The sequence below is a fragment of the Fundulus heteroclitus genome, chromosome 5 (assembly GCF_011125445.2).
Source record: "Fundulus heteroclitus isolate FHET01 chromosome 5, MU-UCD_Fhet_4.1, whole genome shotgun sequence".
Lineage (NCBI taxonomy): Eukaryota > Metazoa > Chordata > Actinopteri > Cyprinodontiformes > Fundulidae > Fundulus > Fundulus heteroclitus.
The window spans coordinates 24,868,496-24,882,679 of NC_046365.1; the positions used below are offsets into that span (position 1 = coordinate 24,868,496).

Consider the following 14,184-nt stretch of genomic DNA (forward strand, 5'->3'; position numbering starts at 1 on the left):
ATCTTGCATGGGTTAGAGAAAACTGTCTTATTGAGGGTGCCCCCTAGTGGTTGTTTGGAAAATATATTGAAATATCTTGGCAGTTTGATTAGTCTGGTCTACAAGTTAACTTTTGCATTTTGTGAGATAACAACAACAATTTCAGTATTAAGGTTTAATGTGACAGACCAACAGAAAATAAAGTATGTCAAGTTTTTTAAGGAGCTATAAGTAAGAACCACACTTTGTTGTAAAAATTTGGACAATACATACACAATGCCTTTTACTCAACGTCGTGTTTTTGCTGTGATACTCCACTGATTTTTGACCTACAGAACAGGTATATGATGCTGTATTCTGTTCTATTTCTGGTCCGCTTCTCTTACTGGCTCCCATGTTAGCAGGTTGCTGCTCTAATGCCAACATAAAATACCAAATGCTGCGCTCTGTTTTGGGAAACCCGGGGAACTCTCATATGATTGGCTAAGGAACCAGGAAGTGAACCCGGGCTGCACTCTGAACCGAAGTAGTTCCAGACCGTACCTCTAAGTTTGAAAGGAGAAAAACGCGACTTAGGCTACGTTCACTCTGCAGGGAAATATGACCCATATCTGTCTTTTTCATGGCAGTGGGAACGGCCCAATTCTGATCTTTTCACCCCACAAAAAAATCTGATCTGGTCTTCTTCCATGTGATGTACTAATTCGGATACGTATCAGATTTTTTTCAAAGGGTCTGCCGGTAATTGTCGCATTTTATCCATCTTTCACGTCACTTTCCTGGCTCCAGCTCCACCTCCACACAGCAGTAGCAGCTAGCGCTTCATAAAAGACCGTTGTTAAAAGCTGTGCTGCTTTTTTTCTTACCTTACGTCGTCTCGCTACGATGTGGTCTTAATATTGTCGGCTCCCATTGCTCAACAACCTTCTAATAATAGCAAGGAGAATATGCCGTCTGGTATCCACGTGTGCAGTGTCGTGCTTCTGTTAAACACAAAAGGCTTTATTTCCTAATAAATTGAGCAAAAACAAAACATAAAACACCAAAATAATAACTAATACACCAGCAGGACATGATAATCTTTCAGAAAAACTTTGTATGCAACTAGAGTGAGCTACTGACGCATAAATTAAGAAAAAGTCAAATAACGTGGCTTTGCACCTTTTAATGTAATGTTTTTCTTTTTCTATTAAATAATTGCCTCTGTAATGTTTTTCTGTTCATGTACAGCACTTTGAATCGTCTTGTTACTGAAAGATGCTATATAAATAAACCTGCCTTGCCTTACATACAGGTGGACTGTGTTTACTGATGAGGTTACCTTTAAAAAGGAGCTTCACAATAAAGGGGTTCTAATATAGATGCATGCCACACCTCCAATTCATTTGTGGAAAAAAACACACAAAAAAAGTGTCAATTTAGTTATTTGTGTTTAGTTTGTCTCATAGAATGCCGACTAATACATTGAAGTTGGTGGCAGTAACGTAACAAAATGTGAAATAGGTCAAGAGGCATAAGTTATTTTGTATGACACTGTTACTTTAATCCGTAATCAGAACTGACAATAAGAATATTAAAATCAGGAAACATTTGTGTAAAACTTTAGAAGTTTTTTTCTTCTTCTTACAGCATTTGCATCTGAATGACAATGAGAAAAATGCCTAGTAGTAACTTTCTTCATTTTATGTGGTTTTTGCTCTCTACAGAGCCAGCGGATGAAGAGCAATAATATTTCCAGCAACCAACTATTGAGAGAGGCCAGCCTCTTGGCCCTGCCTGTCCTCGTCTCCTTGTTCAACTTGCTGTTGCCGGTCCTCTTCAACGTCGCTGCCTGGATGGAGGAGTACGACTCGCCATCTGTACGCACATATGTTGCACTCAGTCGGTACGATCGGCGAGATTATTGTTAAATCGCAGAACTATTTCATTACGGAGAGACCATGATGTATCTTTTGGTTGATCTGTTGTCTTTGTTTTGTAGAAACTTGATGTTAAAAGTGAGCGTGCTCGGAGTCCTTTGCTACCACTGGTTGGGTCGGGTGGCTGTTAATTCTAACAATACTACTTACATTAAGGTAACCTTGTTGGAGAGAGGTTAATTTATAAAAAAAATACAGTAATTTTGTTTGTTTTGCAGAGGAATGCATTGTCTATCGTGCATGTTTGTTTTGTAGAGCTCATCAGAGTGCTGGGAGAGCTTTGTTGGTCAGGAGCTTTATCGCTTCCTAATCATCGACTTCATCTTCACTCTGCTGGACACTTTGTTTGGGGAGCTGCTCTGGAGGTGGGTCAGCGGTTAAGAGCCAAGTTTTCTTAATACCGCATAATAAATGTGTGTAAATACCACTCAACTAGCTAGATGTTATCTGGGATGTTCAACGGTTGTGGGCTGTAGGGCCTTCGTCAATCCATGGTGGAAGCCCCACCCCCGTGCTCTAACGGGGGTGTCCAATCGATGGGATGGCACACTGCCCCCAGCCCCACCTTGCCTAACCCCTGTTTGTCTTTGTGACTGTGTGGATTGCGAGACTGCTTGTTAACACTTGCGGGGGGTTCTTTCTCCTTGGTGCCAGCACCTGGCTGCTGAGTGACGGGGTTGAGGGCTGAAATTGAACCCCACTCTTCGGACAGGGGGTTGGGGGAGCAGAATGGAGCGTTGCGTGATGCAGTACTACGCAGAGGCTCAAAGGGAGAGCTCAGACCGACAGGACCTGATCATGGGGCTGTCCGTCAAGCTAATCACAGCTAGCGTTAGCTTTGGCCGTGCGGAGGGGCGTAGTGGTCAAAATGACGTAGTATGGCCACCTCGTAGATCAATCATAAATCATGCTATAAGGTTACTTTATGCTTGACGCATGCACAATCCACGCAGAAATGAGACATGCGGACATCAATATTAAAAATTAGTTAATTATTCATTTCCAAATAAACTCAATCGCTCTTGTCACACATTAAAGTTATATAAAACTAACCCCTCATGTAGGTTAGGGCTGGGCGATATGGATTAAAAAATAAATCTCCAATTTTATAATACCAAATCCAATTAATCAATTTTTTTCCTCCTTTTTGTTTCATAAAAAGAAATTAAATAAATTATTTTAAAACCTTGTAAAACAAGATGGCAGCCGTGCAATTATAAACAATGAAAATATAACAAAACATTTGCTGCTAGTGGTATTACACATTGAGCTAAGAACAGGCTTCACTGCACTTGTGAACCTCAAACTAAGTTTAAAAAAAAAAAAGTAGATAAGTATATGAAGTACCTCGTATTATGGTAAAAAAAAAAAGTTTCCACTTAACAATATTTTGACAATACATTTGCCTAAACATATATTCAGCATCACATCCTGTTCTCTTCATGGAAACCCAATGAGTGTTTTGGGAACACAAAATCCAGATTTTCCAAAAATGAAATCTTAAAGAATTGTAAATTCAAATTAATCGATTAAATCGATTTATCGCCCAGCCCTAATTTAGGTTAAATTTGATGTCAACTATTAATCTCAGTGATAAATGAAACGCTGAAATAAAACCAATAATAACCGTTAGATTGAATCTGTCCATGGAGGCCTCCAACTCCATGGCTGAGGGGCTTGATCGCCCGCTCAGCTACCGCTGGCTGAAGCGCAGCGAGAACCGACATAACAGGCATTTCACAACTAATCCATATCTTCATTATCTAGGCAGACATGTCGGTTTTACGCAGCCACATTCTCGCCTAAAACCAATCTAAAAGTTTATTTTGTGTCAAAGAAAGTGTAATTTACAAAACTTTGCTAACCATAGTTTCTTCCTCTACCAACTATTACTGCAGAGCTGCGGTCATGTGACAGGGGTGCTGTTTGCTAACTGGGAAACTGACCCTATACTGCCCTCTGCTGCAGCCTTAGTGAACCTTATGTGATTTAAACTGTCTACCACTGAAAGGGAAATATTAAGACCGCCACAATGTTTATTTAAATGACGCGTCGACGCAGGATTTTTTGCGTCGATAATGTCGACTAATCATTGCAGCCCTATTCTCCTAGACTCTAGAGGGCAGCATTGTGCTCGTACGCCAAGCGTACTACACCCCACTACACGTAAAAGTAGAAAACACAGTTGTTTTCTACATTTAAGCCTCTTACTTTCTTCCGAGAGTGACGGAGATTTCTATCCACGATTTGTTAACAATTTGTTGTTTGGTCACTGAGATTTTTTTGGGAGCCGAATCATCAACATCTCTATATTTCTGGACTCCTGCCAGCTTGCTCGTCCGCCATGTTTTTCCGAGGGAGACTGTCCGTGTTGTTACAAACTTTCCCAGGTGCGCGGTGCGGAAACTTTTGGCCACATGGAGTGGCGTAGTAGCTAAAATGACGTAACATGCCCACGTGGACCTCGCGTATGCGTCGAGCATAAACCGGCTTTAGTTGATGCTCCATCCAGCTGCAGAAACTCTGCTCCCTCCAGAACATTCTCTGGCATGTCTTTAAGAGGGGATTTTAAGACGTAGGATTAGTATAATGGAAAGTATTAGCTCTTTTGAAGCTTTACATTCATTAAACCTTAGTAGACATTGAGTCTACCAGTAAACGCCCATATGTGCTACATTTGGGCGTAAACAGCCAAAAAGCCTCTGGTAGTGCAGTGTCTTTAATCTATGGGGATTCTTAGCCCTAGATCACAATTTAAATATGTGTTTATTTACTCTTGTGGCTGAACTTTAGCTCAGCAAAGTCTTGATGTGGCTCCTTTTGCTTCTCTGAAGGTTGTTTTCTGACAATGCGCTCAAGCGAAAAAGAAGACCGGGCTTTGACATCGCTAAGAATGTCCTGGACCTCATCTACGGACAGACATTAGCCTGGTAAAGAGCATGTTGTTAGCACACACACACACACACACGCGCGAGTGCTGTGATATCTATAATTTTTTGTATTCTCTCCAGGTTGGGTCTACTTTTCACTCCTCTCCTGCCTGCTGTGCAGATTCTGAAGTTGGTGCTGCTCTTCTACATTAAGATGGTAAGTTCTTTAAACTCCCAACTCAGTTACTGCTTTGACACCTTTCATATTTGTTCGCCGTAACCCAACATCCATGCTTCTACCACGCATCAAAGTAGTTTTTGTTTTGACTGCATGTACTTATATGTTCGTCTTCTTGAAACTTCAGTTATTCCCTAAATTTCATGCCAGCGGCCAGTGGCGTGCACAGACATTTTGGGGGGCAGGTGCTCAGGAGGGGGGGAGGGCACTTTTTAGCGCACGTGGAACACTTAATTATAAAAAAAAATAATAATAAAATACACACGCATGTTGAATGAAATTTGACTTTTATTTGTAACATTTACTAAATGTGAGTTTTCAATGGTAAAAAGTCACACCACCAACAGAACAGACTAAAGCGTACTACTTTAAAGCAGCATCCTCCTTGGTGCCATGTCTTTAAAGATGTTGATGACCTCGCTGTGTTTTACCTCAATGTCTTTTTCAATGGCAAGCAGAAGAAGGTCAGAGAGCCTTTCTGCTCCACACAGGCTTCTTAGTTTAGTTTTGATGATTTTCAGCTTGGAAAATGATCTTTCAACTGAAGCTGTCGTCATTGGTAATGTTGCATATATTTGGATCATTTTGACAAAGTCAGGAAAGATCAGCTGGCCATTGTTTTCCCTCAGTATTGAACATATTTCTTGTAGGTTCTTTGAAGTAAAGCTGGAGTGGAAGACCTTTAGCTCTGTCTTAAGCTGCTCCTCATCTTCTCCATAGAAGATGCAGGCGACCGCGCGAGTTCACTTGACAAAGGAAGAGAGATAGTCTGGTCGGGTGTGCGCAAGGAGGTGGCTCATTTCGGGGCATTGTTTCAATCGTTTTTAATGGCTCAGGTTTTCACAAGATAATTTCAAAACCGACCTCAGTAAAATCTTAATAATATTCAGGCCAGTCAAACTTTTTTTACAGTAGCAGGCTACACACTATCAGGTAGGAGGATATATATATATATATATATATATATATATATATATATATATATATATATATATATATATATATATATATATATATATATATATATATATATATATATATATATATATACTTCAGACTGAACAGTGGCTCTGTGACTACTGTAACAAACAAATAGCAATAGTGTAGTCGGTGTTGCCAAATTAGGCAGGTTTCCAACCAATTAGGCTTTTGAACAGATTGAGCTGGAAAAAAAAATAGCTTATGGGCAGATTGTAAAAAATTTCGGAAGCTTTTCATGACATTTGTTGGGCTTTTAGAAAGAATTACTAACAAAATATATCAAAATAGTCATTTATTTTTTAAATATGTTGAATCTGTCGATCTGACATCGTCAATGAAAATTAGCTATAATGAATAATATTGATTGTTATAATAAAACAAGAAAAGAATAATGGTTAATCAAGTGTTTGGTCAATGTAAACGCCCAAGAGGGGTTGAGTTCTACTTATCAACTTAAAAATATTTCATGACTGCGTGTAAGAGAAATGTTTAATTGAGCTATACTGAGAGAAATTAAGTTCATATTAAAGGTAGTTTTACAACTCATGTTGGGAAGCTATTTATAATTTATTTTTTCTGGGTGAAATATCCTGATTGTTAAAGAGATCTTATGTTATTTGGTTGTCTGATTGTACATTTTGTTTGGAGCCCATATGCGCAGTTTTTTTTTCTTTGCTTCAGCTCAGTTGTGTGCTAATGGCATGTTCTTATGTGTTTAATAGTTCTTTGCTTTTAACATGAGAGAGTTTGAGATTTGGGCTTGTGTTTTTTCTTTTAAGTTGGGCAGGTTTTATGCTGGTTTGGGTTACTGGAAACTAACAGTGACATAGGGTAACCTGTAGCGCTGTGTCTTAACTCAAAAGTCCAGCATAAGCTACACGCTAATAAACATGAGCGCTGGTGTAAGGCTGAACACTGACTGAAGTAAGAATTCTGACTAGAACAGGTTCTGTAATTACAGCAGCTATGAGAACAAGGAGCAGAACAAAGCAGAGTTCCCTTCTACCTGCAAGTAACTCAAATCTCTTCAGTTTAGTAGTTTTAGTGCTTGGTTCTGCTCCTTGTGCTACTAGCTGTCCCCTAGCTAACCCTGCTAGCTGCCCTAGCTAACCCTCCTAGCGTGAATGTTTACTCCAGTTTAGACTTCAGCGCTGACATTTCAAACAGAAATTAATAGCGCTCCTTCCAGCTCGCTCTCTGCTTCGTTGTCACTTCTTGTAATTGTTTGGTAATCAGACCAAATTTCCATCCCGCTCTACCGACACCAACGGTGACCACAGCCGAACCGCGGCGGCGACTAAAGGCTATGACTCAGTGTCCCGCCCCTCTCCAGCTGTGATTGGCTAGCATGTTGCCTTCAGTCGTTGATTTGATTGGTTAAATTGTATGATTGACACATCAAAGATAGTACTAAAAGGACGATGGCCACTCCGAGGTTAAAAAAAAAGAAAAAAAGAAAAAAAGAAGACGGCTTCCAGTCCAGGGTCTGCTCCGCGCTCACCCAGAAGGCACAAATATCGCTCCATTATATAATCAGGGAAATGTTGACCGGCTACTTTTGACTGCCCTGAATATTAATAAAAAAATAAAAAAATAAATAAAAAAAAAAGTTTCAAAAGGGCATTTTCGTTGATAAAGGGCAAACTTCCTAGTGCTTTAGCACCACCTAGTGTCTATGTATGCACGCCCCTGCCAGCGGCTCAGTACTCCTGGTTATTTCCTCACCTTGGAGTTCTCAGTTTTTATAGACATGATGACCTCTGATCCCTTTAATTGTGTGTGTATGTGTGTGTGTGTTTCCCTTCCCCAGAGCAGTGTGATGATGAACTGTCAGGCCCCCAGGAGGCCGTACAGAGTCAGCCAGATGACCACCATCTTCATCACTCTCCTGTGCTTCCCCTCCTTTCTCGGAGCCTCTGTCTGTGTCACATACACCATGTGGAGGTACTTCAGTCGCCTTTATCACTACTATAGTCAGACGCCGTATATAATCTGACAACCGTGCTCGCCAATAAAACACTGAATAGGGAGGCAAGTAAAACATTATATCCGCTAGGGCTGGCAATATGGCTTAAAAATAAAATGTCCAATTACATTACACCAAATCCAGTTAATCTATTTTTTTCCTCCTTTTTATTTCACAAAAAGAAATGAACAAAATTATTTTAAAAACATGCTTTTATGTTAAGCATTTTGTCTGGGAGTTTACCGTAATTCAGAGTACAACTAAATACAAGCTGTGATACATGTTGTAAAACAAGATGGCGGTCTTGTCATTGTAAACAATGAAAATATAACTAAATGTTTGCTGCTGGTGGTTTTACACAATGAGCTGAGAACAGACTTCACTTGTGTAACATTAAACTAACTTAAATAAAAATAAGTAAATGACTAAATTAGTGCCTTGTCTTATGGTAAAAAGTTTCCTCTTTACAATATTTTGACAATATATTTACCTAAACATATTCAGCATTGCTTGCTATTCTCTTCATGGAAGCCCTCTGAGTGCGTTGGCAAAATGAAACTCAGATTTTCCAAAAAATGTAATCTTAATGAATTGTAAATTCGAATTAATCAATTAAATCGATTTATTGCCCAGCCCTGATATCCACTGATTTAGCTAATGATCATGAGCTAACTAAACATTTACAGTCATGGAAAAAAGTTGATAAATTTTTTTATTTACAAAATATGCTGCTGTAGCTTATCTATTTATTTGTTTTATTTGTTATGCAGATTGATCAGATAAAATCCAATTATTGTTACAAAATGGCCTGCTAGGAGCATGTCGACGTGTTGAGGGTTAGCCAGTGGAAACGTTAACAAAGACCAGAAGGCTGATATCACTGTGTAATTTAAAGTTAATTAAAGAGCGTAAACGGCTGCTTTACACGTGTTTTGTGTTAGAATGTTGATTCTTTTGTCAATCATTGTTACTTTCAAAGACACATTCGCTCTCATAATTGCTTAACTCAAAACTGCTTCATAGGCAGGGAAACTGCTGCCAGCAAGATTGTACCAAAGTCCAACTTTTTTTTTTTTTTTAAACAATTAAGAATCTCATGGAGAGAGGTCCAGTTGTCCAGCAAGTCCCACATCTGTCTCCTAAAGAGGATTCTGCAAACAGTGCACAGCTTCCCACGGTCTGGCAGCAAGCAGACGTTTGCTTTCTCACATCTGTATAGCTGTATAGCATCTAAACGTTAAGATGCTGGCCTGGTGTCTAACGGAGCAGCAAAGAAGCCACTTCCCTTTATCAGAAACACCAAGGACAGACTGATATTCAATAGGAAGTACCAGGGCTAGGCTTTGAGACTGGGGTCAAGTTCTGTTCTGCAAAATATCCCCCATCAGACATCTGGAAAAACAACGGCAGGAGGAGAAAAGGCGAATGCTACCATATTAACAGTGAAGCATCTTGAGGGGGCTACCTCTCATCCAAGGGAGTGGGCTCTGTAGCAACTGTGCCTAAAAACACTGCCACGGATTGATAATGGGATGAAAACATCCTCCAATAGCAACTTTTACCAACAGTGATGAACAATAGATTTTAACAGAAAGCAGCAAAACGTGTCACAAACACTAAAGTAATAACAAACAGACTCAGGGACTGAAATATTATTCTGGACATAAGCAAGGAAACACAGGTTAACACGTAACAATGATCAGTTGTTTGATATTAAAAGCGTTTTAATATGTTTCTTATTGAACTTCATTATTCTACAGAAAAGAGACATTTTGGTAAACAAAACAAAAATCAGTTGCTCTCTTTTGGCCTCCGCTGTAAGAAAAGCAGTTTTTTTTTAGGGACGGTGACGGGAATGTTTGTGTAAATGCAGAAAAAAAAAAAAAAACAGAAACAGGTTCAGTAGTTGTTGTATTATTTGCCACTTATTTGTGTGAACACATACGGCATCTTGTGTTGGCAGTATCGAACCTTCGGCGTCGTGCGGCCCCTTCCGCGGCCTCAAAACCATGTTCAAGGCGGGGAAACACTGGATGGAAGCGCTGGAGAGGGAAAACCCACACTTGTCCCTGCTGGCCAAGGCTCACACCTACCTGGTGGAAAACCCCTTTTTCCTGTTCGTGGGCGCTGGCATCTTTCTGTGAGCTCACACTCATTCACCAAGCTGTAGCAGGATGATGCAGAGTTAAAGCAGATTTAAAAAAAAACAACAGAATATAATGATTAAACTTAGATTGCTAAAATGCTACAATCATGCGAGGTGTCTAATTACACTCTGCGTGTTTTGACTCTTTTTATCACATTTTTTCTCCAGGATAGTCATCTACTTCCACAGTCAGGTGGTGGACGGCCAACGGAAGATCATCACCTTGCTGCAGGAGCAGATAGAAAATGTAAGACTCTTTGTCTGCACACGCGCCTCTGTTTTTAGTCCAATTCATTAGAAAGACAATCAGCAGTCAGAGAGATCATAACCTCTCCCTCACTCGTGTTTCCTGTCTTGTTTTTCCATTTGTCTGTGCAGGAGGGAGAAGATAAAAAGTTCCTAATTACTCGGCTTCAGTCCATCCATGCGAAGAAACGAGCGTCAAATAGAGTCACAAGTCAGGTCAGTCTTTGGGTCTGAAAACAAACATTTCATTTGCTCTTGCTACATTTAGCCATATTTGGACTATGGGTCCCTGAACGTTTATTTCTCAGAGGTTAATTTCACGGACACTTGCCTAATCTTTTGACGGTACGGAAGATACTGAGGAGTGTAAGTAAAAAAAAAAAAAAAAGTGAAAATTTACTGGAACTGAGCTCAAGTTTTCTGAGGATAATGTTGGTGGTACTGGAAACATTGAGGCCGTATAAATCAGGACTTATTGGAGGATTAATCAGACCATCCTGCATTGCAAAGCTTTAAAGGGCCAGGAGCTTTCTAAACCAGGGTTTTTAGACACCTGGACATTTCCTAAGAAGATCTGAGGTGTGCACATGGATCCAGGGGTCACTGTCTAGATTCACTCTGGTGGTACCGAATGGGAAATGGGTCTGATTTGGATCAGCCTGAAAACTGCTACAGACTCTCGAGAAAGCCCATTTCTTTATATTGGCCATTAGTATTAAACAATATTGAGCTGGACTGGTGGATTTCCTTTAACACTTTGTTGTATGATGAACTGAACCTCATCCAGTACAGGTAAAATGTGCCTGTTCATTACTCTTGGCAAGTCTGCTGTTAAAATAACAAGATGATTCACAGCATTTGGGGAGATTTCCATGATTGAGACATTTTGCTTTAGTTCAGTATATATTTTACTGTCACTAGATTTGTGCTGTGGCGCTGTCATACTTAATTCATCCTTGTCACAAGTTCAGTGGGCGACGTCGCTGAAACTCTAGCCACTTTTCCATCGCAGGGACTTTGCGCCATTACCCGAGATTTTGAAAGCAAGCCCAATTTTACCAGAGTAAATCCAATTTCCTGGGTCCAAACTTTCTCAGATTAAAGGGTCCTGGTCTGGGGATATGACTTTCAGATTACCCCAGGATCATGGAGGGGTCAGGCTTATGTATCGAGCAACAATGATGGACCCTTTCTTGAAGTGTTCGGACTTTTTTCCCCCCAGTTTATAATAAGCCAGGCGGGCCGCCAGGCTTAACTCGTTGCCCGTGAGGCTAAGCATCGTTTGTTTATTTTAAATGCGTCATTGTTTGAGAGCGACATAAAATTGTCAGAAAAGCTCCTGGTCTAAATAGCTAACAGCTAACACGCTAGCTGTTAGCTCAACGCACGTTATGGCGATGCGCCAGTAGTGACGCAATGCTCCCCGCACTTCACTTCACAGCTCCACGGTAGCACGAGCACTACCAAGCACCCACAGTGACACCTACCGCAGGTCTAGTCCAGTTTCTGGCCGAAACCCATATTTAAGACCTGCGTGGTGTTGTTTTCTACTTTAAACGAGATTCATATCTAAGCGTATATTTTGTGATTGAGAATGGACTAAAGGAAGACGGCATACGTCAGGTCTGCTTTCTGGATCTGGTTTTGTGAGTAAATGGTGGGATGCGAGGTTCTTGGTTCAGCTTTGTTTGGCCTTTTATTCTTATTACCGCCACCTGCTGGACTGGAGGTGTAGTTTTCTTCACAACTTCCCCCATACGTCTTTAGGCTGATTTAATAAAAATTTTCTTTCAGAGCAGTGGAAACAGAAATCACTCAAATTATCCGGGTAAAGTTAAAATCCCAAATATTTAAATCCCACGACTTTCGTTGGAAAAGGAGCTTATCAGTAAATGGTTGTGATTGTATGTTGGGATTTTATGCTCAAAGCTACATACACCATACCTGTCCTACGATCATTACAGCACACAATGACTTCTGCTGGATACCGAAACTAGCGTCCCGTTTCTATTGTTTTTGCTCACTTTCTTCTGTTTTTCATTGCTGCAGGACTCTGGATGTTAAGGCTTCTGGAAGATAAACCTCCTCAATTGTCTGAGGAATCTTCAGCCACCGGGTTTGTAACTGGAATAGCAACAAGGAAAGACGAGCCGTCATAAACTTTATGCAGTGGTGGAAGTTAAATTATGCTTTTTATTTGGAGGAAATTAGCAAAATGAAACCACTGGCATAAACAAAGCCATCTCTTTTTATAGTAAACATTTTAATAGATATTTATATTTTTACTTTTGATGCCTTATCTGCACGTAGTTCTGAAAACGATCAAGGAATGGCAGAATTATGTGTCATAGGATAGAAAAAGGTCTTTTTAGAAGCTAACTGAGAAACATCAAGATCATTTTGTCTGTAAAGGAGAAATATTTAGTATTCATCTCTTCTTAAAGGAGCACTTTTATACTAACTGTGAAGTTTTTTTCTGTTGTAGAAATCCAAAGATTTCATTATTGTGCCATAGGTAAACCTTGGGATTTCAGGTGTTGTCATGGGTGTAAATATTATTCCTTTTTTTTTTTTCATAGTGAAATTATCGTTTTGCTTTTGTAAGTAAATTACATTTTACTACATCACTGTGTATCTCTATTTATTTTATTTAAAAGGTGAGCAGAATACAGTATATGAAAATACTTTTCTAAACAAAACAAACACTGTTGGAGCCACAAGCATGCAGGTATTTATTACAAACATGCACGTAAAACGTAGAATTAATATTGAGATTTCCAAGATTTGAGCAGTAAAAAAAATAAATAAAACATTGAACTGTAGGCACAAGAACAGGGTTTGACTTTAATAGTTTTTTTTATCAGTAAATAATACCCATGCAATAACTTTACATGGAAAAAAGCAGCATATTTAGTGAGTAGAGTGGTCAGCATCATAGACGGGCCTTTCTTTTCTTTTCCCATGGCCACATTGTCCATCCACACAGCCATTAATGTGGAAGGTCCACATAAAGCTGGGAAGGGTTTTCAGTCCGGCCGTTTCCCGCTAGCACCCTTCAGGCTGCTGTAAACAGCTGGCATTAATATTTTACCTCCACATAAGGGAACGCAGCACAAGTTACCGCATATACAGATGTCTCTCAAGAATATAAAAGCTTATCTATTACAAACTCACTATATAGAGTGATATATTTCAAGCATCAACTTCTGTTCATTTTGATGATTTTGTCTCAGTGAAAACCCAGGATTCAGTTTCTCAGAATGTTACAATATTACATAAGACAAAAACAAAACAAAACAGGTTTTCAATACAGAAATGCTATGGTCGACTACACACACTGCAAAAACAGAACTAAAAGTAAGTGAAATTTTCTTGAAATCATTGTAATTTTCCTTGATTAGAGCAGGTAAATAAGACTATTTGCCAATGGAATAAGATTTTTGCACTTAAAATAGGAACAATTCATCTCCATCGTCTTATTTCAAGTGCAGGATGTCTAATTATGTTATTTTAGAGATGAATTGTTCCTGTTTTAAGTGCAAAAATCTCATTCTATTGGCAAATAGTCTTATCTACCTGCTAAAATCAAGGAAAAATACACTAATTTCAAGAAATTTGTACTTATTTTTAGTTCCCTTTTTGCAGTGCAGTTCTCCAACAGACATCAGAGCTAAATATCAGGAGCCATAACAGGTCATTGCTGAGGAAACTGTCTGTTCAGGGGGCTGCATCCAAGCACATGAGCGCGCATGAGCTACAGCTGTTAAATTTATGTCATGTCAAGCTGCTCCTGAACCACAGACTTCATTAGAAGTGTCCTACCTGGGCTAATTAAAGCT

The 14,184-nt window shown here is 39.6% G+C and overlaps 1 protein-coding gene across 4 annotated transcripts in view; it reads left to right on the plus strand.

The window, feature by feature from the left end:
* The window catches only part of tmc6b (transmembrane channel-like 6b), a 32,692-nt gene extending 19,723 nt beyond the window's left edge, over positions 1-12,969 (plus strand). For 3 of the 4 annotated variants that reach the window (XM_036137268.1, XM_036137269.1, XM_021309237.2), the window contains exons 12-21: positions 1,686-1,864; positions 1,961-2,054; positions 2,154-2,263; positions 4,733-4,828; positions 4,910-4,985; positions 7,798-7,931; positions 9,917-10,093; positions 10,268-10,346; positions 10,478-10,561; positions 12,395-12,969. In XM_036137268.1, the coding sequence (XP_035993161.1) occupies positions 1,686-1,864; positions 1,961-2,054; positions 2,154-2,263; positions 4,733-4,828; positions 4,910-4,985; positions 7,798-7,931; positions 9,917-10,093; positions 10,268-10,346; positions 10,478-10,561; positions 12,395-12,409 (1,044 nt within the window). In that variant the 3' untranslated portion in view covers positions 12,410-12,969. The remainder of the gene's footprint in view (positions 1-1,685; positions 1,865-1,960; positions 2,055-2,153; positions 2,264-4,732; positions 4,829-4,909; positions 4,986-7,797; positions 7,932-9,916; positions 10,094-10,267; positions 10,347-10,477; positions 10,562-12,394) is intronic. The other variant, XR_004931074.1, reaches the window with a different exon arrangement.
* Positions 12,970-14,184: the final 1,215 nt, after the last annotated feature.